Genomic DNA, 26,841 nt, shown 5'->3' with positions numbered 1-26,841 from the left:
GAAATTTTCGAGTACCATTTCCAAAACACATTTTTTTTATGTGTTTGCCTGTGCTATTTACTCGCCGCCTTGCATTGACATCCCAAATTGAGTTAGAGAGCACATGTATACCAGAGTAAGCATTCGCTTTGCAGTGCACGAAAATTCCCCTTCGATTTTCACGCGCAGCAAGCAAGGCCAAAAGGAGGTTGCCCGGACTCTGCTGGAGCGTGCGGTGGAGCTGGAGCCCAATTTCTGCGAGGCCTACTCGTCCCTGGCCGCGCTCGCCGCCGAAAGGGGAGACCTTGCTGGAGCCGAGAGGCTGCACCAGATGGCGCTAACGAGCGACGACCGAAATGCGGATGCGCGCAACAACTATGGAACGTTCCTTCAGTCACATGGTGAGCGCGATTCTATGAATGCAGCGTCGTTTTCACGACTTCGACATTCAAGCTCCGTACTTGGGGTTTCACAATGACATGTCGTCATTGATGCTGCCCTGCGTTGTGTGCGTCAAAATTCAACCCGTATAGCTGAAACAGTCCGATACAGCACCGAAACGCAGAGCAATTAGTATATCACGTTTCTGGCCATGGACATGACATTTGTTATAACTTATGAATAGAAGAATGTTATGCAAGCGAAGCGTGTCAGGAATCTTAATCAAAATTTCGATTGGTTTTGTTGAACTGCGCACAGCTGGAAATTTATTCCAATGTATATGAAGCACTATATATACTGTCAACCGGATCACTTTCCATGGGTTCCTGATTGTTGTGTTGGTATTGGATATGAACTCACTGAATATCAGGAAAGATCGGCATTCCCTTTCTCTGACGGAGTACGGATTACCTGCCCGCGACCCGAGAAATACTTATCGATCACTGAACTCACGCAAGACCTCACAAATTCATACAGAACCCACGCTCACAACATCCACACACGGCTACGTGCGATAGACCCAGACGGTAAATTATGTTTGCCCCTTAAGGCTACGCGGAACAATGGCGTCATCCCTACGCAGGTTTCGACTTGGCGTCGCTTTCAGCCGCAGCCACGCCCACCTCATCGGCCAGTCAAACATCACAATTGCGAACACCGTCGGACGCGTGGAACGCTGGAACACATATTATGGGATTGCCCAGCATGTACGTTGGATCAGAGGGCGTTGGAACAGAGGGCCCTAACCAGCTATGGCAGGCAACCACTGTCGGAGGAAGCTATTCTCGGTCAATGGCCTGACAATGCAACTTCAACACGGGCAACTTAAAGCGCTGTTGAAGTTTGTGCAGGACTCCAAGCTAGACGAGCGGCTCAAGCAGGGAAAATGTGTCATTTATATGAGCACTCACCACTCCTTATCATCATCATCCATGCCAGCACTTTTGCTCTGCCTCCATCTCACGCAGTGCAGTGTAACAAACCAGATCATACTAGCTCATGTTGACATCTCTGTCTTTCCTATCAATAAATTTGATCTATGTTTTTAATGCGCCTAAGTCACAATTTTAATTCGTCAAATTCACTGTAGCAAAAATTATGCGTTGGGTATCATAGGATTAAGACGTTACTTTCTGGGCTTGCATATCCTCGGTCATAATTGATGACATAAAAATACAACTGTTTCAACATCTTCAAAATTTAAAGCTCCAGGATAGGGCCCACATGACAAGTATTGGCGTGACTACAAATCACGTAAACTACTTTAGGCTCTTAGATGGAATAATGAATTGACTCTTAAGCTTGCTTAGGTGACCTTATTACATTTCCTGCACAGGGCGCACAGATGAAGCCATGACACAGTACCAGCAAGCTCTCGACCTCCAGCAAAATCACACCGTGGCCCTCCTTAACGCAGCTAGAAGCCTTCGGAGCATGAACCTCAACATGCAGGCCGAGAGTCTCTACAAGAGGTATTCTACACGATTACGTCTCGACCTTCCTTAATACACAGGCTTGAAATAAGCGTTGGGTGAAGGACAACATATCTGTGTTTATTGGAGTGGGAATTAAGGGAGGTGGTTCCTATTTTTCATAAGTCGTTTGCTATGTGTGAGAAAAATGTGCCCTATTATTAACGTTACTTGTAACCTGTAAAGCAAGGTGATTAGGCAAAAGCACCAGCAAATCGATGTTATGTTCTGTCGCTTGTAAATAAATCAACGCTTACGTTAGTTGTACTGGTTCTGCATCTAGTCTGCATATTGTCACTATAGCTAACATGTCACACCGCCAATACCGTACTCGGGATTGCTCAATTATATTTTCACAGCCCCAATGATAATTTTTTCATAGGTCACAGCCCCCTTATTTTCTCTAATTGATATTATATCACAATTCTTAATCGTGTGCGCTGCTACGTTGGCACATGGGATGACCGTTTGTAGATGGCTTAATTTAGATATAGTATCAGAACCTTTCATATAGATTTGAGTTTGTCGTATAGTTACTATAACATTAATCCTTTCCGTAAAGTTCAACTACCACACGATCGGTTCTCGGAATGCGCAAATTGATGCAGTCACATCGGTCCTCCCCCCCCCCTTTTTTTTTCTCAGGTCTTTACCTAACCTTCCGAACCTTAGCCACGGAGAGCAATGGCCGAGCACAAGTACCAACACAAATTACCGGCTCATTAAAAGGCATAAACTGTGCAGAGAAATCTGGAGGTTTTATTCCATAAATGTTCAACACGCGACACTAACGTCACGTTATTGCGAGACGCACGTATTTACGCGATACATCAGCGCTGTCTAACTTTTCGCTCGGCCACTACAATCTTCTCCAGCGTAGGGCATCAAAAGAGCCAGAATGAACGATCAGTTTGCATGTGTGCCACACTTGTCGGCATTGTCTCTGTTCGTCCCGCCGTAGCCCTCGATGACCGGGCGGGCCGCGAAGCGAGTACGGCACGCCTCGTTCGCAAGCCACAAAACTCGGAAATCGACGAGCTGCACGCACTTTCCGACAAGGTGCCTTCAGGTTGCCGTACAAAAAAAGCTGTGAGAACTGCGTGTTGGCCAGTCGTGCACCTTTTCCCTTGAAGAGTGGTGCATTCCCCCGTACAACAGCGTCAGGGTGCACGTGCTCGAATGTGTGCGACATCTGAATTCGTCACCAGTATGAGGCTGACCGCCATTTGACGTCCGCGCTACCCGCATGAATGACGAATGACCGCATGGATGACGTCACATGACGAAGGACTTCCTTCGTCATGTGACGTCACGCCGAGCTTGGAGCGATCTCCGTCGTGTGATTACCGCTTAAAACACCCGTGTACTTAGATTTAGGTGCACGTTAAAGATCCCCAGGTGGTCGAAATTTCCGGAGTCCTCCACTACGGCGTGCCTTATAATCAGAAAGTGGTTTTGGCACGTAAAACCCCATAATTTTTAATACCGCTTAAGTTACAACTCACTGTCTGCTATACACCCGTACAGCAATGTTTCTTCCCAGTAGTCTTTTTTGTCGTAATGTAATCAAAGGCGGCGCACATTAAATCGGATGGTGGCAATTAGACTTGGAGAATATTGAGTAGCCCTCAGAATCAGTTACAAAAAGTCATGTGCGTCGCTTTAGTAATCGCAGCAAACATCCCCTCCGCGAAATAACTTACTGCGTGGAACCTCAATATCTTCCTCTCAGCTCGACAATTCCTTTTATGTATTTGTCTATTTTTGTGAGCAGAGCCCTTGCGGTTGAGCCAGACCCTCAGGTGATGGTGACCGAAGTGATTCCAAAACGGAAAAAGAAAGCGAAGAGCACTTTCGTAATCAATCTATATAGCCCACCTAAAAACAAAGGAAACTTCATTAAACTTTTTGCGGAAGCGAAGAAGCTTGCAGGGCAAAACACCCTAATAATAGCAGGAGACTTCAATGCGAAGAGTCCGCAGTGGGGCAGTAGAATCGAAGACAAGAAAGGGCGCAGTATCTGCACAGCTGCGGAAAACATAGGCTGCGAGCTACTCACAGATGAAAGCCAACCCACCAGACAGGGCAATAGCGTAAGCGTGGACACGTGTCCCGACCTAACCTTTGTCAGGGGCGCTAAGCAAGTCGAATGGGAGAACTTGCAAGAAAACCTCGGCAGCGACCACTACATCATCAGGGTCAGCACAGAGGCAGAAATCACCAGGAGGAAGATTGGCAAGGCAAGTCTAACAGACTGGGATGCCTTTAGAGTCCACTGTAAACAGCTAAAAGGGGACATAACGTCGGCAGAGGATTGGAGCCATCAACTCAGACAAATAAGAGATCTCTACACAAAAGAAGTGGAACGAACAGAACAAGCACCAGAAGTGGACAAACGACTCCTCAGGTTATGGGAGGCACGACGAGGCCTAACCAAGCGGTGGAAGCGTCAGAAGCTAAATAGAAAGCTTAAGAAGAAAATTGCCGAAATAACTCAGCAAGCAGAGGAGTATGCAACGCAGCTGGCAAGGCAGGGGTGGCAGCAGTTTAGTACCTCACTGAACGGCACCCTAAGCACAGCCAGAACATGGCATATCCTCAGAACACTCATGGATCCGAGCAAGAGCAAGGCGGAAAGCAGCAAATCCATTCAGAGGTTAATCCACCAGTATGAAGGAACAGAAGAACAACTGCTCCAAGCAGTACAGGAAAAATGCTACGGAAAGATCTCGATAGAAGGCTACCGAGGCGACTACCAGGGTGACGAAAACTCAACTACAGACCGACCCATCACAAGAGAAGAGGTCGTCGAGGCTGTAAGGGCTGCAACAAAGAACACAGCAGCAGGGGCGGACAAAATCCGAAACTCGCTAATTCGAAACCTCAGCGACGAAGCAATTGATCAGCTCACCCTCTACCTCAACAAACTATGGGAGGATGGCAAAGTACCAGCGGAGTGGAAACACGCCGTAGTGGTGATGATTCCCAAACCTGGCAAAAAACTCCAAATTGAAAATCTCAGACCAATTTCGCTTACATCATGCCTAGGCAAGCTGTACGAAAGAATAGTGACCCGAAGAATCCAAACGCATCTTGAAGACGGAGGATGGTACCCCAACACCATGTTCGGCTTCAGGGCAAACTTGTCTACCCAAGATATCTTGCTACAGCTAAAAGAAGAGGTACTCGAGACAATGCCGAAACACGGGGAAAACGTGGTCATGGCCATCGACATCAAGGGAGCCTTTGACAACGTCTCCCACGCCGCCATTATGGAGGGGATTAACACCACTAATTGCGGGAAGAAAGTCCATGACTATATCAGAAGCTTCCTAACCGACAGAACAGCGACAGTAGGCCTAGGAGACCTACGGAGTGACGCCTTTCAAACGCCATGCAAGGGCACTCCGCAGGGCTCAGTAATCTCGCCAGTACTCTTCAACATAGCGATGGTCAACCTTACCAAGAAACTTAGCAAGATCCAAGGAATCAGTCACGCAATATACGCGGACGACATAACGATCTGGACTACTCAAGGCTCACTAGGGGATAAACAAGAGGCACTACAAGAAGCTGCCACCTGCATCGAAGAATACACAAAGCACAGAGGCCTCAGATGCTCCACGGAGAAATCTGAACTCCTCAGGGTGGGCAGACACCCCACTGATGCCCCGCTCGAAGTAAGGCTAGAAGGACAGAACATCCCGGAACAAAAGATGATTAGAATCCTCGGCATGTGGTTGCAAGGAAGCCGGAAATGCAGCCACACAATTTGCCTGCTAAACAAAGCAGCAGGACAGGTGGGCCGAATGATTAGCAGAGTGGCACACAAGCGATATGGCATGAAAGAGGAGGACACACTCAGGTTGGTCAACAGCCTGATAGTCAGCCGGGTCACATACTCACTGCCGTACCATGCAATCACCAAAACCGAAAAAGAGCAAGTGGAGACCATCCTCCGGAAAGCGTATAAAACAGCTCTCCACCTCCCAAGGAACACATCCAACGACAAACTCATGCAACTTGGAATCAGCAACACTTTTGAAGAACTCAGGGAATGCCAGCTCAACGCACAAGTACGAAGACTCAGCAATACAACGACGGGAAGGGCGCTCCTGACAAAGCTAGGTCGGGAAGTAGAAAAATCACAAATTAGCAGGGCCACAATACCAGACCCACTAAGAAAGAAACTACGCATACAACCTATCCCTCGCAACATGGACCCAAACCTCCATGCGAGTAGGAGACAGGCTAGGGCAGAGTTTTACGAAAAGACGATGGGACATCGGGACAATACAGTCTATACCGATGCGTCCCTATACTCACACGCACACAAAAACAACGCGGCAGCGGTAGTAGTAAATAATCAAGGAGAATTAATCACAGGACTCACGGCCGAGGTGGCTAACATAACCGAGGCAGAGGAAATTGCTGTCGCACTGGCAGCGGAAGAAGGATATAGAACAGGAATATCGCTCAATATTCTAACAGATTCACAAGAGGCGTGCCGGAGCTATATAAGAGGCAAAATAAGCAACACGGCGCTCAAGATCCTCAGCAGAGTTCCAATCGCTGAGGGACAACCCACACATAACATTATCTGGATACCAAGCCACGCAGGGATCAGGGGCAACGAAGGGGCGGACTGCCTAGCTCGAGGGATGACCAGCCGAGCAGGAACGTCAACCGCCCCAGAGGGGCCACAGATCAACTGCGGGAACAGCTATTCAGAGCTATTAAACATCTATAAGGGTCTAAGATATCAATATCCGCCACCACATAAAGCATTAACAAAGGAGGAGGCCGCAGGATGGCGGAGACTGCAAACGGGCACCTTTCCAAACTTACACATACTAAGTAGGATGTTCCCCACGCAGTATAGGGCAACCTGTCCATGGTGTGGAGCTAAGCCAACATTATACCACATTACATGGGAGTGTACAAGAAACCAGGCATTCCACAAACACAAAACACCAAGTGCGGAGCAATGGGAGAGCTGGCTCACCAGCCGCGAGCTAGAGACTCAAAGAGCTCTAATAGCGCACGCGTGCGAGGCGGCCCGGCTCAGTGGAGCCCTGGACTAGGGGCCCATCCATGGCTGAAGAGGACTCAAGCTTCAAGAACGAAGACTTCGGCCTCGACCCGCTAAAACCTTTAAAGAGTGATTAAAGTTTTCCATTCCATTCCATTCCCAGTAGTCTTTTTTGTCGTAATGTAATCAAAGGCGGCGCACATTAAATCGGATGGTGGCAATTAGACTTGGAGAATATTGAGTAGCCCTCAGAATCAGTTACAAAAAGTCATGTGCGTCGCTTTAGTAATCGCAGCAAACATCCCCTCCGCGAAATAACTTACTGCGTGGAACCTCAATATCTTCCTCTCAGCTCGACAATTCCTTTTATGTATTTGTCTATTTTTGTGAGCAGAGCCCTTGCGGTTGAGCCAGACCCTCAGGTGATGGACAACCTCGCCGTGTTCTACGTCAGCGCTGGTCGCCTGGACGAAGCAAGGCAGCTCTTCGAAGAAATTATGCGGCTCTTCCCAGAACACCGCGATAGCAACGTTCATCATGTGAGTGCACACAGCAAGTAGAAAATTGCATTGATAAATAAAATTCAATTCGTACCTGGTTGTCATTACTAGCTTATTTAAAGAGAAAGTATTTCTTTCACGCTTTTTACTGCTTACTTCTGCAAAAAGAAAATAGTTAAAGATAAGGAGAAGCTCAGTCCAGAAGTGGATTTCGTTACTTTCACTTCATAAATGTAGCCCGAATAAGACGGACCACTGAAGCATAAAATCTAGAGCACTTTTTAATCCATAGTTCAGCAATAAACACAGAGAAGTTGCAGTGTTTGCGTGACTCAAAGCATATATTGCTATATGCGACATCTGGTAATTGCTGAATAAATATTTGTGTTGTAAAGTCGGGAATCATAGAACACTCGGAAACGCTGTGCGAACTTGCCGATCTCCAATGTAGCTCTTGACGTTCCGTGTTAATGCCAACGGCGCCAAGTTTATGTTTTTGAGAGTTTATGTTTGCAAGTACCATTTTAATGTGAAGTCAGGTGTTTTTAAAAGCTAAAGCCATGGCGCGTGATAAACCAGGTGAATGCTGGTCCACTTCTGTGTGCTTGTAGGCGAAATTTCTTTTTCGTCTTGTACTTTCGGAATAACATATTTGTACTTCAATTGATCATAGCAGGTAAACTCCGGTTGGACCACTGACTTCATGAAACGGCATACTTTGCCATTCTTCAAGGCTACGCAAACACATTTTTGTATTTTTGTGGGAGGGCATATTGATACGCATGATGTGGGCTTGTAAGGAAGTACTGGCCAACACTAACTATTTACGTAATTTTACATAAGAAATTGCCGAAAAGACTGTCAACGACGATGTTACGTCAGTGATGATTTTGGAGTGCTAAACACTTTACGTCCTGGATCGGGAATTGAGAAAAGACAGCTGAATTCCCTGTGTTTTTATTAAAACTTCAATTTCAGGCTCAGCTCCTCATTCGCCTCCGTAGCTTCCGAGTAGCCGAGGACCTTCTTCTAGACGTCATCGAGAATAACAGCTCTGACAGAGCGGCCTTGCACACTGCAGCTATTTTGTACAACCACATCAACCGCACAGTCGAGGTACGTTTCAGCTACTCATAAACTGCTTGATACAATTTTTTTTTTAGGCAGAACAAGTAAGACATTATTGCACCACGGTGAGCGTCTTCGTAGCATGTATATGGCTCAAAATGCTACTATTTATCTTTGTTCTTTTTTTGGGGGGAAGGGGGGTTATGCTCGTGGAAATGTAGCAATTATTGTTTGGTTGCATTCTTTCGCAGAAGTTTTTCATAGAAGCGTATTCGATAATCCATCAGTCACGGCAAAACGTTTCTTTTTCACTTTTAACAATCAGATAAGAAATATTTAAGGCTACAATAATTCACCTTTGTGGCGTCTGTCGCTTGTGAAAAAAATCGCGCAGGTGCACTCACGTTTTTTTTATAGCAACTTGTACGGTCAACCACAAAAGCTTTCGGCTTATTATTTGCAAAAGAGTTTAAATTCTCCTTAGCCTTTGTTATATTGTCACCCAGCTATAACAACTAAAACAGTTTAGCACCGACAGATTAAGAAAAAACGTCTGCCTGTAGCAATGGCTGGTCCTCGGAGAGCCCGCGCGCAACCACGAACTTCGTCGTTCTCGCCTTAAGGGTCCCGTTTCAACACGTGCAAACCTATTTCGCGTCATTGCTCCCCTCTCAAAAGCGACCGGCCCGGTCGCTTCAAGGGCAGCGGGCGCGCACTCTGGGCAAGAGTGCCAACATGAAAAGACAAAAAAAAAACAGAGGAATGTACACAATGCTGAAGCAGTTTGTGAGGGTTGCTTAGCCCTGGCGTGCGTAGTACGGCTTCATCCGTACTACGTGGACGACTTCAGCCCGGGGACGGCGTCGGTTCGAGCCAGGATCAGAGGTTTGAGGCACCACCTCGTAGTTCACATCACTGAGGCGGCGTACAACTTCGTAGGGGCCGAAGTAGCGGCGCAACAATTTCTCGGAGAGCCCGCGGTGTCGGATAGGTGTCCACACCCACACGCGGTCGCCTGGTAAGTACTGGACATTCCGTCGGGTCCGGTTGTAACGGTAGGCGTCGGTATTCTGCTGAGTGCGGATGCGATTCCGAGCAAGCTGGTGAGCTTCCTCGGCTTTCTCGACGAAATCTTCAGTGTTGTCATTCCTTGAGGTTCCGTGGTCTACCGGGAGCATGGCGTCTAAGGGAGTTGTAACGCGACGTCCGTAAACAAGCTCGAATGGTGTAAACTCGGTGGTCTCATTCACAGCGGTATTGTAAGCAAACGTGACGTATGGCAAAATTTCATCTCATGTTTTGTGTTCCACATCAATGTACATGGAGAGCATGTCGGCTAAGGTTCTGTTTAGGCGCTCTGTTAAGCCGTTAGTTTGGGGATGATAGGCTGTGGTCTTTCGGTTGTCGGTGTGCGTCAGTGTGACGAGGTGTTGCAATAACTCCGCTGTAAACGCTGCCGCTGCACCGCGGTCAGTAATGAGTACAGCGGGTGCACCCTGATGAAGCGCGATGTTGTGGACGAAGAAGCCGGCGACATCAGCAGCAGTTCCCCGTGGCAAAGCTTTCGTCTCCGCATAGCGAGTTAAATAGTCAGTTGCCACGATTATACACTTATTTTGCAAGGAGGACGTGGGGAACGGCCCAAGAAGGTCCATTCCCACCTGCTGGAACGGCGCCGGAGGTGGATCCAAAGGCTGAAGGAGGCCGGCAGGCTTGACGGGTGGAACTTTACGCCTTTGACAGTCACGGCAAGTTCGCACATAGCGCTGAACCGACGAAAATAGGTGTGGCCAGTAGTATTTTTGCCGTATGCGCGCTAATGTCCTCGCGAAGCCTAAGTGGCCGGCACAGGGATCGTCGTGACACGCCTGTAGAACTTCTTCGCGCAGTGCCGCCGGAACGACGAGAAGGAACGTTTCCTGGCTCTTCTTGAAATTTTTTTTATACAGGACATCGTTTCGCAGGCAGTACGACGTCAATCCTCGTGAAAGTGGGCGTGGGACAACAACGTCAGCTCCCTCGAGATAACGGATGACTAGAAGCAGCTCAGAGTCTGCACGTTGATAGTCAGCCATGCGCACCACGTCGACGACACCAAGAAACGGAAAATCTAGCTCCAAGTCGGAGGATGTCAAAGGAATAGGAGAACGTGACAAGCAGTCAGCGTCGCTATGCTTATGGCCGGATCTGTAGACAACAGTTATGTCGTATTCCTGGAGGCGGAGGCTCCAACGAGCGAGGCGGCCTGACGGGTCTCGTAGATTGGCAAGCCAGCAGAGCTAGTGGTGATCACTGATCGCTCGAAATGGCCGGCCGTATAAGTAGGGTCGGAACTTGCTGATGGCCCACACGACTGCTAAGCGTTCTTTTTCGGTCGTTGAATAATTAGCTTCTGCTTTTGTGAGACTACGACTGGCATACGCAATTACACGTTCTGCGCCATCTTGCCATTGAACCAGAATGGCGCCGAGTCCTACGTTGCTGGCGTCGGTGTGTATTTCAGTTGCCGCGGTGTCATCAAAAAGCGCCAGCACTGGAGAGGATTGAAGGCGTTTACGCAATTCGGCGAAGGCCTGCTCTTGGTCTTCCGTCCACGCAAAGGGCACTTCTTGTCGCGTCAGTCTCGTGAGCGGTTCAGCAATCCTTGAGAAGCCTTCAACGAAACGACGGTAGTAAGCGCAGAGGCCCAGGAACCGCTGAACAGACTTTTTGTCTTTAGGCAGCGAGTTTTTCTGGGTCTGGTCATACTCCTTGGGAGCTGACCACGGGGCCTAGAAACTTGAGTTCCTGGAAGCCAAAGTAACATTTTTCAGGCTTGATGGAGAGGTTGGCCTTGTGTATTGCGGTAAGGACACTTCGTAGCCGCGCGAGATGTTCATCGAACGTGCTGGAAAATACAACAACGTCGTCTAGTTGCACTAGACATGACTACCACTTTAGTCCAACGAGTACAGTGTCCATCATTCGCTGAAACGTAGCAGGTGTGGAACAGAGACCGAAAGGCAGCACTTTAAATTCGTACAGCCCATCGGGAGTCACAAAGGCGGTTTTTTCACGGTCACGCTCGTCCACTTCGATTTGCCAGTTTCCTGACTTTAGGTCTAACGAAGTAAAGAACTGAGCATGACGCAGACGGTCCAAAGCGTCATCGATCCGCGGCAGGGGATAAACGTCGCGTTTGGTGACTCAGTTAAGCCGTCTGTAGTCAATGCAGAAGCGGAGTGTGTTGTCTTTCTTTTTTACTAGTATGACAGGCGATGCCCACGGACTTGTCGACGGCTGGATGACGTCATCCTTTAGCATTTCTTGAACTTGACGCTTAATCGCCTCCCGCTCCATAGGTGACACGCGATACGGATGCTGACGAACACGCCGCGCCGACTCCTCTTTAACTATCCGGTGTTGCGTAACGGAAGTGCGCTGGACTTTGGATTCCGTGGAAAAACAGCCGGAGAATTCTGTCAGTAGGCCAAGCAGCTGATCCTTCTGGACATCTGCTAAGTTAGCATTAATGTGGACGCGGGTATTCAGGCTGTCGTGAGTTGTTGCGTCCGGTGAAGTCACTTTTAACGTGCTGATATCGGAGAAGTCAGCAATTTCGTTCAGGAATGCCACAGCTGTACCTTGAGGGACGTGCTGATACTCATGGCTGAAGTTTGTCAACAAAACTTGCGAGCACTTATGCTGTATTCGAACAAGGCCCCGGGCGATGCAGATGTGTTTTTCAAGCAGCAGCGGGATATTTGCCTCGGCAATACCCTCATAGCCGTCGAATGCGTCGCAGGTGACGAGGGCCAATACGCTGCTCCTTGGCGGCACCGTGATGTTCTCGTCAACAATCCTCAAGGCGTTGACATACGTGTCGTCAGTGCTGCTCCCTGCTAAGGCCTGCGCCGTCGAAAACGTTACCAGCGACTTTTGTAAGTTGATCACAGCTCCATTAGCCTGCAGAAAGTCCATTCCCAGAATTAGGTCCCTCGAGCAGCTTGGGAGGATAACAAAATCTCCGAGGTACGTAAACCCACGAATGCTCACTCGCGCTGTGCATCTCCCTACCGGGATTAGCAGATGGCCTCCTGCAGTTCGAATCTGCGACCCTGTCCACTCGGTAGAAACTTTCTTCAGCTTGCAGGCTAGGTCCATGCTCATAACTGAGGTGTCCGCTCCAGTGTCGATTAACGCCGTTATTTCTTCGTCGTCTATGGTGACGGGAATGTTCGACGTTACAACCTCTCGCAAGGTGTTCGACTCCGTCTGTACGTCTGCGTCGTTCTGTTTTCGTCGTTGTCGTCGTAATGGAGGATATTGCGTACGGTCGTCGTCAGGGGCCTCACCTCCGGAGGTCGCTGAACTCAGTTTTCCCGACCCGCCGGGCTAGGCGAGCGGCGTCTCAGAGCGCCGCGAGTAAAAGCGTGGCTTGGTGATGGTGACCTGTAACGAGCAGGAGACGACGAACGGTGCTCCGGCCAGCGCTGATCATCATTGCGACGATTTGTGACGAAACTCTCTATGTGCGGCGGCCGCTCACCAGGTCGTGGACGAGGTGCATTCGGCGAGAATCCACGATGCCCCAGATGACGATAAGGACACATTCTGTAGATGTGCCCGGCTTCGCCACAATGAAAACAAAGGGGTTTGTAGTCCGTGGTGCGCCAGACGTCGCTCTTCCTAGTCCTTGCTTCGGCGATGTGCGGTGGGCTGCGAGGCGGCCTGAAGCTTACGTCCATTTGTTGAGTGGGGTGTACCATGCTGCTCGCACTTGAGGGTGGCGGATGGCGTACTGCTTCAGCGTAACTCATTTCGGCGTGCGGTACCTGCTGTGGTGCCTCGTACTGTCCAGGAACATAGACGGCCTGTCGGACCTCGGCACGCACCATTTCCGCAATGGAAAGTTGTCCCACAGGGGCAGTGGTCGTCTGCATCTTCTGCAGTTCCTCCTTGACGATGGCCCTTATGAGTTCTCGCAAGGCGCCAACGTCGTTACCGAGGGTAATGGAGGTTGTTTTGCCTGGCCCGCTGTTGAAGGGCCTTTTCCATAGTACTGGCTTCGTCATGGAACTCTGCAAATGTCGTCGGCGGATTTCGAATTGGGCCAGCAAAGATTTCCTCTTTGACGCTGCGCATGAGATGGCGCACCTTCTTTGTTTCAGTCATCAAAGGGTCCGCACGTCTGAAAAGCCGATTCATGTCTTCTACGTACGCAGTCACTCGCTCATTCGGGCCTTGAATTCTTGCCTCCAACGCTAACTCCGCTCTCTCCTTCCTGTCCGCCCTGGCGAAGGCATTGAGGAACTGCCTACGAAATTCTTCCCATGACGTCAGTGTCGCCTCGTGGTTCTCAAACCATGTTTTCGCGGAATCTTCAAGAGCGAAGTACACGTAACGTAGCTTACGCTCGTGGTTCCAGTCGTTGAGGTTGGCAACCCGGTCAAAATGGTCAAGCCAATCATCGGCGTCCTCTGAAGCACTTCCGTGGAACAGATTCGGCGTCCGGATGTGATTGACGACAACGTGCGATGCTGCAGGAGTGGCAGGAGGTGGTTGGGTCGTCATTCTAGTTCGTTCAGGTAGCAGACCGTGCTGTGGCTGGAGTCCCTGGACGCGTCGGCTGGCACGTATGTGCACAGGGGTAAACTCGGTTCAACTACTCGCCGGGCTGAGGTCTGGGGTATGCTCCGGAGATCTTAACATCGACCGTACCCAGCACCTCCACCAGAAATGTCACCCAGCTATGACAACTAAAACAGTTTAGCACCGACAGATTAAGAAACAACGTCTGCCTGTAGCGATAGCTGGTCCTCGGAGAGCCCGCGCGCAACCACGAACTTCGTCGTTCTCGCCTTAAGGGTCCCGTTTCAACACGTGCAAACCTATTTCGCGTCAATATAGCCTGCGGCTTCGTCTTTGTGCAGCAAGGTTTGAAATACACCTTTCAATTCGAGGTCAGATGCATTGACTGCGATCACCTGCGAATGTTTTACGGTTGGCGGTACATCATTTGTTGGGTTATTTTCTTCAGATATATTCCGCTTGCCAATTCAGTAATAGAGACCGCGATAACGGCCTAAATTATCAAATATTTTGTTATACATTTCATTTTTAACTTTATTGCTTCACTACCTTAATTTAACAAACTATCAATGCCTAATATTCTGAAACATAAGCCGAAGTGTAAGAAGAACGCTAATCGCCGGCTTTTTATTGTTCTTTGTTATCGCAGGCACTGGACTACGTACTGAAAGCTCTAAAGCTCTGCGACGTCGATGACCTGCTCTGTGCTAGAATACACAGTGATCACGGTGATATACTCAAGGACTTGGGGGACCTCAGCTCTTCAGCACAGGTCAGTTAGTCTAGGTGTCTCACTATTTAGGAAAGTATTCAAAAATGGCTTCCATGCGCCAGAGTAGTTAGTATCAACGAGTATTCTTAGTACATACTGTTATGATTGGGAGTTCAATCCCATCGCTCGTGATAAGTTGTCAAGATTGGAGTCGGGCATGAATGAGAATGTAGCTGGCCCGTGCCGGCGTCCAACTTATCCACGCTGAGGACGTTGATGAAGGGAAGGACTGCTTCTCATCGAGAACGAGGAATATTGGTTTATTTACAGTATTTATATCAGTCTAACATGACTGCTTGAGAAAGAGTTTCAGTCTAACATGACTGCTTCAGAAAGAGTGCCCTGCGCAGCCGCACAACGGTGGTTTTTCAACACACAGTCCTCTCCCGATACCCAGGTGACGGAAACGGCCGTCTAAGCACCGTAGGCGAGTTGACCAGGCACCAAAGGGGAGACGAAGCACCGTAGGGGAGACGACCCGGCATTGTAGGCGCATTTATTCCCCGAACTGCAGCCCTCCCGCCGGGCGCCCATTGTCTGGCGCCTTGGTCGGCGCCTGGGAAGGGGTGTCAGTAGACGTTCCTGCGGCTCAGTAACAATAGTTGCTCCGCCGAGCCCGTTTAGTTACAATGGCGACTTCGTGAAACTCGGCTCCAGGGAAGGAGATTCGAGGACGCACGTATTGTTCACACACAGTCGACTTAGTCACGCCATGGCTAGAGGTGTGTGGCGACGCTCCGGGAATGTTGCCTGCACAGTCGTAATTGGTTGGCAAAACTTGCACTGCAGGTGGCCGTTCTTAACAATACATGTTAATGTCTAAGCGTGCACTGGTACGATGTTTAGTTTTCTAGCGGCAAATATCTGGTCAAAAGGCTACATTACGTCCTTTATAGTCGAGTCGAGACAGACCGACAGACCGACAGACAGACAGACAGACAGACAGACAGACAGACAGACAGACAGACAGACAGACAGACAGACAGTGGGAACCCAACAATATAAAATAATAGGCGTAAAACACTGCAGCATGCAAAAACAGGTATTTATAAAATAAACATTTTTTAAAAATGTTTCTGCATCAGGAGGAGGAGGAATAAACTTTTATTTTGGAAACAGTTTTCCGGGGTAAGCCCTGGTTCAACTCTTGGTGGGAGGTCTCCTCATTCCAGGAACCCTCTGGCCTTCGCTGCTTCCTTGGCCCTGGCAACGAGACGTCGTTGTTGTTCCAGGTCCTCGGAGACTAGCTTGGCCTCCCATGTTTCCATGAGGTCTTCGCTTTGTCTGGCGTTGCAACAGTCTCTCGGTGAAGGCAATGCGTCTTTGTATATATGCCATGGACATTCGATGATCAGGTGCGCTAAGGTGTCCGGTACGCCGCACGTTGGGCAGTGGTATCCTTGTAGCGTTGGGTACAGTCTATGCATGATGATTCCGCGGATATAAGTATTACTTTGCAGTCTTCTGAGTGTAGTGCTTTCTTCTTTGTTGAGCTTTGGGTGAGGTGGTGGGTACACCCTGCGTTCCAGCCTGTGATGTTGAAGCATCTCTGAGTACGTGATGGGTACGGTCTCTGCCTCCGCTGGCGCAGACCGGGCGTCTCGAGAGTAGGAAGGGTTGGCCCGGCAGGTGTGGCCTCGGGCCGCGGCGTGTGCCGCTTCGTTCCCCTCCAGCCCCTCGTGCCCAGGAACCCATGTCACGCAGGTGTAGGGGATCGGAGTACTGCGGTGCTTCAATAGCTTCAGTGCTTGTGTTGACACGCGACCCTTAGCGTAGTTTCTGACGGCTGCTTTAGAATCGGAGAAGATGACAGCTGCGTCCATGCACGTGCTAGTCGCTAGGGCGATCGCTGTCTCTTCTGCAGTCTCGGGGTTTTGTGCACGGACTGTAGCAGACGCTAGCTCTCTGCCCTGAGAATCTACGACGCTCAGGGCGTAAGCGTTTCTTTGCGGGTATTTGGCTGCGTCGGTGTATCTGGCGTCCGGATCTTCCCTGTGTCTTCGCCGTAGTGCATCCACTCGGGCTTGTCTTCTTTCCTTGTGGTACGTGGGGTGCATGTTGCGTGGAATTGGGGCTATGCACAGGGATTCGCGGATGTTCGCAGGAATTTTTTCTTTTCGGTCCGTGGTGGCTATAAAGGTTTCACCGTAGCTCAGCCGTTGCAGCACTGATCTTCCGGTGGGCGTGAGCTTCAGTCGTTCTAATTGACTGGCTTTGTGAGCTTCAACTAGCTCTCACCAGGTGTTGTGTACGCCCATCTTGAGAAGCCTCGTAGTCGAAGCCGTAGATGGTAGGCCCAGGGCGATTTTGGTGGCTTTCCGTATTTGAATGTTAATTTTTTCTACCTCTACATTCTTCAGCGCGAGGTAGGGCGTGCCGTATGTTATTCGACTGGTGAGGAGTGCTTGCATCACGCGTAGCGTGTCCTGTTCTTTAAGTCCGCTTCTATGGCTTGCAACTCTCCTGACGAGATGCGTGAGCTGTGATAGCGTTCGCTGTAGTCGCGGGAGGGTGGCCGCCCCGGACCCGTCTTTGTGTATGTGTAACCCTAGAACTCGTAGGGTTTCCACTTTTGGAATGGGCGTTCGATTGAGGGTGACGTTAGGATCGGGTTCATCGTAGCCGGGTGGTCTGCCTCTCGTTCTTGACTTGAGGACGAGGTGTTCGGACTTCTCGGGAGCACAGCAGAGGCCGCATTTGTGCAAGTAGCTCTCGATGGTATCTACTGCTTCCTGTAGGCATGTTTCTTGTGTTCCAGTGTTTGAGGCCCTTGTCCATAACGTGATATCATCTGCATAGAAAGCGTGTCTTACGTCTGGTATCGCGTCAAGGAGGCTGGGTAGTTTGATCATTGCGACGTTGAAGAGCAACGGCGATATGACCGAACCCTGCGGGGTGCCTTTGCTCGGTAGTCGGAAGCTGTCGCTGCGCAGGTTGTATATTCCAACGGTGGCCGTGCGGCCCGTGAGGAAATTCCTGACATAGTCGTATGTCCGGTAACCGCAGCCCACGTCTTCGAGGTTGCAGAGGATAGCTTCGTGACTGACGTTGTCGAAGGCTCCCTTTACGTCGATGGCTAAAATCGATGATTTGCTTCTGGTACTCAGGTGGTCGATGAGGTCTTCCTTGAGTAGAAGAAAGACATCTTGCGCTGACAGGTTCTGCCTGAAACCGAACATAGTGTTTGGAAAATATCCGTTGTCTTCAAGGTACGAGGTTAGCCGGTTGTGAATCATATGCTCGAAAAGTTTCCCTACGCACGAGGTAAAAGAAATTGGGCGCAAGTTCTCGATGCTGAGCTGTTTATTTGGTTTGGGGATCATGGTAATCTCCGAGTGCTTCCATGCAGCCGGTAGCTTTCCTCTCTCCCAGCATTCATTGAAGTACTGGAGCAGGGCTGCGGTAGCCCGCTGCGGAAGGTTCCGAAGATGCTTGTTCATGATCCGATCTTTGCCCGGGCTGGTGTTTCTTGTGAGCGTCGATAGTGCTGCAGAGAGTTCAGCATGCGTGAAGGGTTGGTCAAGGTCGGGGTTTGGTTTGCCACCGTAAACTTTGTCATATGCCGTCGTATTAACGGGTGGGTCGCCGCACAGCTTCTTCTGAATTTCGAGGAGGAGGTTCTCTTCTGATCCGGCGTGGTTGTGCACGAGCCTACAGAGGTTCTGTCGCTGCTGCGTCTTCGTAGGGACGTTGTCGAGAAAAGCGCGCAGGAGATGCCACGTCGTCTTTGTGCTCAGGGTTCCCTGGAGTTTGTCGCAAAATGCGTGCCAGTTCTGTCTTCCTAATCTCTCCGCGTATGCCTGTGCTTGCTCGGTGAGGAGGGCAATTCGCTTCTTTAATTTCTTGTTTAGCTTCTGTCTCTTCCACCTCTTGAGAAGAGCTCTTCTGGCTTCCCAGAGGTGGAGGAGATGCGTGTCGACGGCTGGCACTACTTCATTCAGCTGTATTGTTTTCGTGTGTCGTTCTGCCGTGTCGAGGACTTTCTCCAGCCAGTCATCTATGTTCTCGATGGTGGTCTCGACATTTAGCACGTCTCTGAATGACTTCCACTCCGTTACCCGGGCCGTTCCAAGCCTAGCGGGCTTGCGAGTGTGAGCCACGTTTAGTTGGAGGATGTGGTGATCGCTGCCCAGGGTTTCTGGGAGTCGGCTCCATTCTGCCGAGGGCACGTTTAGCGTGAAGGTGAGATCGGGGTTTGTGTCTCTGGAGACACTATTACCTATCCTCGTTGTTTGGAGTGGGTCATTCCACATGGTGAGTCTGTGCTGTTGTGCAGTGTCGTGCACTCGGGCTCCTTTCTTCGTGGTGGTCTGGTATCCCCAGGCCGTGTGTGGGGCGTTGAAGTCCCCAACTAAAACGACTTGGTGACCATCAGTGCGCTTCTTAATTTCTCGGACAAAGTGGTCGAAGTCTGAAAGGGCGTCTCTGGGAGGGCTGTACACAGTGACTACGAATACGCTCTTGAGCGATTTCCTCTCCGGTATGATTTCGATTAAGGTGTGTTCGATCGGTGTATTGACGGGTTCCAATTCCTGTACTGTGAGATTCTTCTTGGTGAGAATTTCCGTGCGTTTCGTTTGTACGTGGGCGTTGTACCCTTGTAGCCGGACGTTTTGTGTATTTGTTTCTTGCAGCGCTATGAGGTCGGGTGGGTCTCGTTTGACAAATTCTTGTAAGGTAGCATGCCGTGGTCGATAGGAACGACAGTTCCACTGCCATATGCGGAGAGTTGAAAGCGCATTTGTAGTCCTGTGATTAGGGACCGCCATCTTCGGTTGTTGCTGCTCCCTGCAGGCGCTCGCGGGTAGGTGAAATTGAACGAGAGGCACTTCGGTCGTTTGCTCGCGGCCGCTTTCTGTCGGGCTGAATCTCATTTAGTGACGTGTTGAGGTGCTGTTTTGTTACATACGTCTTCTTGATGTGGGCTATGAAGTTGTTTTGTTGCGCTGCGAGTCCATCCACCTTGGCGTCTAGCGTGTTGACCTTATTGGCTATACTTGCGGTGAAATTCGTTATTGCTGCCTGGACGATTTTCTCAATTGTGTCGTGGGTATTTTTCATGAGAGTTTCTTGGAGGATTTGGAATCTTGCGTCAACTACGGATTGAACATCTGCGTCGGGAAGTGAGAGTCGCGGCTGTGCAATGTTCTCTTGGCCTGTCGTACATCTCTGTTGCAGTTTATCAATGATATCTTTTTGCTCCTCGCACTTCTGTAGAAGCCTGTTTACGTTGTCTTGCTGTATATGTTGACATTGGATCAGCTTGTCGATGAGAGCCTGTTGGCTTTGTAGTTGACTGTTTTGATTGTGCAACGTGTTTTGTTGAATTTGCACCTTATTTTCGAGAGCCTGAAGGGCCGCAGCTTCGGCTGACAAGAATTTGGAACTGCTCGTGGTTCTCGATCCACTCGATCCGCTTACCACATCCGCGTAGCTCACGCGTTTCGGCGAGTGCGAGCGTGAGCGTGATCGGGAAGGCGATAGGAGTATAGATCTAGATCTACTTCGTTTGGGGACGCTGCCATCACTGCCCCTCAAGCTGGTGGTTGAGCTTCCTAATTGTGGGAATTGTTCGCCGCCTGAGCTCCAGCAACTGTCTCTCACTTTGAACCTCGGTTTTGCCACATTTAGAGCAGAAGGCTGGCAATGGTCTCGGGCAGACATCCTGGCGGTGTCCCGTGTTGCCACAAGTTTTGCAGTATTGCACTGACTTGCGGTAGGGTCGGCATCGAAAATCGAGACTCTGGAAGCGGACGTAATAAGGAACGTGCGGTCCTTGGAAAGAGATCACGGCCGCGGACGATTGCCCGAGCATACGAGCGTGGAGGACGGTGTACCTCGCTGGTGCGCGAAGACTGGCCTTGAGTTCTTCTTCACTCGTGCCGGGCAAGAGCCCGCTTATTACGCCTCTGGATACATCATCCGGGGTTCTCGTGTTGCCTTTTACAGTGAAGAAAGTGCCGCCAAGTTGTATTTTGCTGATATTTTCGCGTTTCTTCGCGTCTTCCCAGTCGGCCGTGCTTGCAATAATCAGGTTCTCAATTCTTTGCACTTGAACGCACACTTTTTCGCCGAAATCTTGCTGCGAGAAACCGCTGGCTCTTCCGATGGCGTGCATAATGGCGACATTGTTCCACTTTGCAAGCTCGAGGCCTGGTTGCGGGCGGAATACGACCTTGTAGTCGTCGACTGGTAGAGGCGGCATTCGGGGCTTTCGCTGTTGCGGTGGTGGTGGCTTTCCATTCGCTTGTTGCTTGGCTGGGTTGCTCTCTTGTGTCGTTTGATGCTCTGCGTCCTTCTTGCCTTTTCTGCCCCGCGTAATCCAGATGTTCTCGCGTTCAATAGTTCTTCCGCTGCTTGCGTCAAAATTCCAGGCAGTTTCTGTGTAGTTTACTTCAGTCGGGTCCATCTGCATTGTGTTTGTGTCTTCCAGCTGTTCTCTTGGTGTGTTGATTGCTTCTACTGCTGCTTCGCTCATCTCGGGAGTTCGTCGCTGCGTGGGTAGGCGCCCGTGCTATGCTCGCAGATACGCTCGAGCGGCGCGAGCACGCGCCACGAGGTTGCAGCCGCTCGTTCGGCGTTGGGCTTAGCTAGGCGGCTGTGCGGTCGTTGCAGAAATCAGTAAATAGGACACTCACTTGATGGTGGCTAGTGCCCGCCGATTTCTCTCACCTTGCCGGTTGTGCAGTTGGCAAAATTAAGTTGGTCGCTGGCCGTGATCCTGGTAGACAGGCACGAGAAGCGAGAGCCCATGTGAAGCGCGTCTGTCCTCCACGGCCCCCTAGCGGCTCCTTCTGCATCATGATAAACAATTTCCTGCCCTATTATTCCACAAGAATTTGAAGTGAAAATTGTGATTTGGCTAACTTATGTTATAGTGAGAAAGATTACAATTTTTTTTTCATTGCCTTGGGATAAAAGTTGTAACGACTTTGTTTTGGCAAGGCAGAACCAATTCCTCTACCGCTTAAGGTGTTTAATAGGTTTTGTAATAGGAGACATAAACCACGTGCACAAAATAATCAGTGTCTGTTACACATGTTGGAAACAAATCTTGGACGAGCACAACTAGATTTTTTTTCCAGTAATGGCTGCTAACTTATTTTCACAACATACTGAGACTTGCGATTAACATTGGAAACGTTAAGCGCTTTTTTCACGACTACGGCTATTGAAAGAAGTCAAGATTCAAAGCAAGAATTTCACTTTCTTTTGCAGAGTTACGAAGTAGCCATTCGTCTCGATCCAAATCACGCTCACGCGCATCTGAATCTCGCCGTGATAAGGCACTTAGAGGTGAGTAATCGTACCCTATGTAACATTGTTACTGTCTTTAAAAACTTTAAGAACCGTAGCTTTAGCTGATTATGCGAAACGAGTCACGTATTAACTATGCAGAATCATATCGCCGTGCTTGTTCGATACCGGCTGAATGCGAACTAATCGTTACTATAGAGGACATTGTTCGTGCTAAACTAATTGTCAGCGCAAGAATACACATAGCGATAAGCACCAAGTACTTATGGACAAGGATAATAGGGGTACAACTAAGGGGGTTATTGTTGCATTCTGCACATGGGGTTTACTCCCAATGCTGGCGAACTTTCACAGTGTCTCTACTGACGCCTGACAATGCTGGCAACACGAACCGCTGAATACATCCTGATTAAGCCTTGGTAGCTAAGTTGTACTTGGGCTGAAATTCATGAATAAACGAATTATTTGTAATATGTAATCAGTCAAAACATACTCCGAGATATTTACTGCATTAAGGTTTCAAAACATTTCCCATTAAATCAGCTTCTAGGTGCAAAAGTCTGGTTTTGCTAACATCCACGAAAGCAAAGAACTCAGGGTGCATTATTAAACTGCCTATAGAATACCGAGCGGTTCCAAGGCATTGAGTGCTTGTTTGTGATACTGCACCACAATTTCCAGGGCTTCCTGAGGTTCAGGCCTGTGGAGTGGCAAAACAGTTTCGTATAACTAGCCTTATTGCGTGTTTAAAAATTTGTTCTTTAGTGAACCATGCATTAGCACTGCTATAATTATGCTTCAAACCATGTCTACTTGTTATTCGAGTCGTCTTTTTTATAATATCTTGTTGCAAACATAAAACGCACCACTGAAAGTACAATAGATTATCACAATTCCGTCTACGGATGCCATAACATCGGAGTATAAACGTAGAGTGACTTTGCCCAATCTTTATTGTTATTTCTGAAGAAAGCATCGATAAACCTTATAGACCCTGATTGTATTATTTCTTATTATTAGCTTTTATTTTTACTTCTGGTTTACCTTTGATGCTGTCGTAATAATTTCAACTAGTTCTCCGAGTCTATGTTCCGTGTTATTCCATGCACTTCTGATGCTGCCCGAACCCGCTTGAGTTAGAACTCAAAATAAGGTTTGCGAGATGTTCTTGGAGCCGTAATAAGTGGGCGTTTGAATTTTCATTCCAGAAAGACTACGCTGGCGCTTTTCGACACTACCAGGTGGCCCTGTCTCTCGATCCAAGCAACAAACTCATCATGGACAACATGGCCAAATTAAGGCGGCGAATTACTAGGCCACTGCCGTTCCACGAATGCGTTTAGAGCGGTCGTATCGTCTAAATGCATTTACTGTGCTGCTTACTTTTTGTATAAAGACACTTTTGGTTTGTACTGTATGTGTTGCGGCTGAATTGAAACTCTACCGCTTTTTAGGTTTTTCAACTCTGCCGCTGTAAACGCGTACGCCCGCCCTGCAGACGAAAGCGAAGGGTGGTGCAGTAATACGAGGGCTCGTTAAGGACGATTCTAGAATTTTAACTTTTATATTTTACACAAATTAGACAGAAGGTTGCTAAAGCCACGTTCAAATATGACACAGACCTTGGAATTGTATGTCACTGATTGGAACGCTAATAACTTTCCAAAAGTATTCGTGAAAACCGTGTAAAATCTGCTGGCTGCAAAGAGCCAAAAGCAGGGAACAGCCGGTGCCATACACTCTTTCCAATGAAAGCATGGGATACTTGTGAAACCACCACACCATGTGGATGTGCTGTGCCATTTTAGCAATTTCATTGATTTTGCAATTGGTCTAACACACCATTCCCAGAAGTGCTATTCTTTAACGTACATTTTCTGCACTCCTTTAATATGTGGGGAAAAATTTTACTCCGCAAAAGTTTCTTCCAAGTCCGACAAACCAGCAGTGAATGTGAGCGAAAACGAATGAACACCATGGTACTGTCATATATTTCCTACCATTACGCATTTCCAGCACAGCAACAAATCTAACTAATGAAACTTGCCTGTGCATTGGTTCATGTTTGTCATCCTGTTTAATTTGACCTTTGCTTGCCACAAGCTACGTTGGTTCCTGTAAAAAGGAATGCGATACGTTCTAGTTGTGGCATACGACTATGCAACGACGTGCCTAGATTTCCGACCCTCATGTTAGTAAGAGCGACATTGGAGCTCTACTCTCTCAAAGTGTGACCGATTTGCTCAGATGTGTTGCCGTGTGACTGGACGCTTCAACATTGAGCGGTGTATAGATGACATTCCACTACGATGACATTCACAAAGAAATGTCACCATAGGGTCAAAAACGGCTTTCTTTTTATGTGGCTGGTTGAAGAAATGAATGATTGCTCAAGTTCAATCTTGTGATATTACAGAGAGAAAAAAAGAGCAAATAAGCATCCTTAGTCTATGTCAACAGTTCTGGACGCCATCTTTCTGCCGTTGCTTTGACATTGTAATGCGTGTTGCTTCATTCGCGTAACTTCGTGCGCACATGCTCTTTGTTTAAATCAAACACGCTTTGCAAGACGGAAGCTCAGTAATAGGAAGCTGTTTTCCGATGTTTACTTCATAACGAAAACCTTGATGTACTGTAGGTGTTCATCGTACCCAAAATATTCAACGCATTGGATATGTTGCCTTCCTTCCACTATAGCTGCACAGCGGCGTGTCGATTGCGAGATGTGCTCGCAAGAGCCGGTACTCTTGTCGCCTTACTTACCCAGAGCCTTGCACGGGTAGCCCCTCTGTCGGAAGATGTTTCACTGTGTGAATAATTTGTCAACTGTCGTGAATGATAGGTGTACATCGATATTGTTGTTTGCTGACGTGGGATCACCTCAACCTATGCTGCGTTTTTATAGCCCACAAACAATGGTGTCATCTAGCCCTTGCAAGTTTTCATGGTGTCGTGTCTTCGGCAGAAGTCATAGTTTTGTTACCATCGAAAAGGTGAATCTTCGTTTGGCAGAGTTATTTTTTTTAATATCCTGATGAATTGGAATGAACAATGTACCTGCCCCATATGGTATGCTTGTCTGTCTTCACGTATAAGAGTGTCATTGCTGGAGTTATCGTTTCACATGTGTGCGGCTGAGTGTTGTTTGTGCTTAAACAAGTTGTAGAAAATGTCACGCTGTCCCGTGATCCCACGTTATGAAAAAAAAATGCGAGGCCTTCAAGAAAACACTGTGTCGTCTGGTTACTCGAGTGCTGCCGCTGGGTATTTTGTTTCGTTTCATTACAGCTAGAGATGCGCTACAGCTCTTTCACTTCACTCGTGCTTTCTTTCAGCAGAATCAGCTTTTCTCGCGGTCTCCCACATTTTCCCGCATTTTCTTGTGTTTTTGTGTATTTTCGCACAAAAACCGGATTTTTTCGTTTCCCAAAAAGATACCTAATCGCTCAACTGGGATCAACACAGGACAAGACGCATAACGAGTCAGCGTTAACGTATAGTCATCTGTAATAACCCTACAGCTTCACCGTTCACCGGCTCTCTTCTGTATGGAATCATGGAACCAAAACAACAAACACTACTGCGCTAAAACTGAATCCGAGCTAGTTGGTAAAGCGACATGTTTGAAACTAAACAGCGTAAACAGGACAAGACAGTAGACAGGACGAGTTATTCCTCTGTATGAACTGACGAACTTCGTAGCGTGCCTCTAACAAAGTATTATATTCTGAGGTGTTTACGGGTCACAAACCACAATATTAGAGGCGAAAATGTACGGAGTCGCCATCTGTCGGAAGCGCCTCGCTTGCGTAGTATGGGGCATAACGCGCGGCGCGCTCCTCATAGGGTTGGCTGTCGGCGCTCAATAAGAACACCATGCGGCAGCCCTCCTGGACATTTACGTAAGTACTCTCGAAACGGGGGATGTTTTTTACCATCAAAGTTATGATCTTGGACAAACAGAAAGCAGAGAGTGGTTTACATACGTTATCTCTTTACCGAATAGGTACAGTGAACGCCCACGGCACGCTGTCGCCACGATGGAGCCCCCCGAATCGGTTTCTTTCGTGAAAGGTAGGCAGCCGCTGGGAGCAAACTATGTGAAATACGTTCTCATAGTGAGCTGTCTGTATAAGCAAATAAAGCATAAAGAATTAAGCCTCAATGCAGCCGTCGCACGAGTTCGCAGCGACCGACTGCGCGTCTGCATGCATGTCCGCGCACAATGTTTCGCTTCATGCCGTGAGCTTTGGGCCGCAGCTTATGAGCATTTCTCAGTACACAAGCAACCATTGTTACGTGGACCACTCACAAACCTCCGACGCGAAGGTCTGTGAGTGGTGGCGCCGGCTAACTGTCGCTGGGTTAGTTTCGCGAAACTAACTTTCGTAACTTTCGCTGGGTTACGGCGCCGCGGTAGTTCAATTGGTTAGAGCATCGCCCGCGTAATGCGAAGACGTGGGATCGTTCCCCACCTGCGGCAAATCGTTTCTTCATCCACTTTCATAGCCATTAATTTATCATTTCCTTAACCCTATTCGTAAGTACAAGTAATTTCTCCTACGTTGTCATTGGCGTCTTTTATTGTTGGCTTCTCATGGTATGCTTTGGTGGTAGGAAGATAAACGCTGCCATGTCGAGATACAATAACTAACTTGCTTCTTTATGCATGCCTCCACAGGCACACGCGTTGCGCTCGCGCTCTTTCGGCGCACTTGGTCGCCGTCGGTGTTTCGATGCATCGGCGGC

General features: G+C 48.7%; 1 protein-coding gene across 3 annotated transcripts in view; it reads left to right on the top strand.

Annotated features, from left to right (window-relative positions):
• Positions 1 to 25,272, top strand: part of LOC135921755 (protein O-mannosyl-transferase TMTC1-like) — a 120,741-nt gene extending 95,469 nt beyond the window's left edge. For 2 of the 3 annotated variants that reach the window (XM_065456054.2, XM_065456053.2), the window contains exons 11-17: positions 169 to 380; positions 1,757 to 1,892; positions 7,319 to 7,463; positions 8,403 to 8,540; positions 14,713 to 14,835; positions 22,054 to 22,131; positions 23,301 to 25,271. In XM_065456054.2, coding sequence (XP_065312126.1) covers positions 169 to 380; positions 1,757 to 1,892; positions 7,319 to 7,463; positions 8,403 to 8,540; positions 14,713 to 14,835; positions 22,054 to 22,131; positions 23,301 to 23,435 — 967 coding nt within the window. In that variant the 3' untranslated portion in view covers positions 23,436 to 25,271. Of the gene's footprint in view, positions 1 to 168; positions 381 to 1,756; positions 1,893 to 7,318; positions 7,464 to 8,402; positions 8,541 to 14,712; positions 14,836 to 22,053; positions 22,132 to 23,300 lie in introns of all 3 variants that reach the window. The other variant, XM_065456052.2, reaches the window with a different exon arrangement.
• Positions 25,273 to 26,841: the final 1,569 nt, after the last annotated feature.

This window comes from Dermacentor albipictus, unplaced genomic scaffold (genome assembly GCF_038994185.2).
Source record: "Dermacentor albipictus isolate Rhodes 1998 colony unplaced genomic scaffold, USDA_Dalb.pri_finalv2 scaffold_16, whole genome shotgun sequence".
NCBI classification, from domain to species: domain Eukaryota; kingdom Metazoa; phylum Arthropoda; class Arachnida; order Ixodida; family Ixodidae; genus Dermacentor; species Dermacentor albipictus.
Note: the sequence above shows the minus strand (reverse complement) of the source record. Positions and strands in the feature narration are given on the sequence as shown.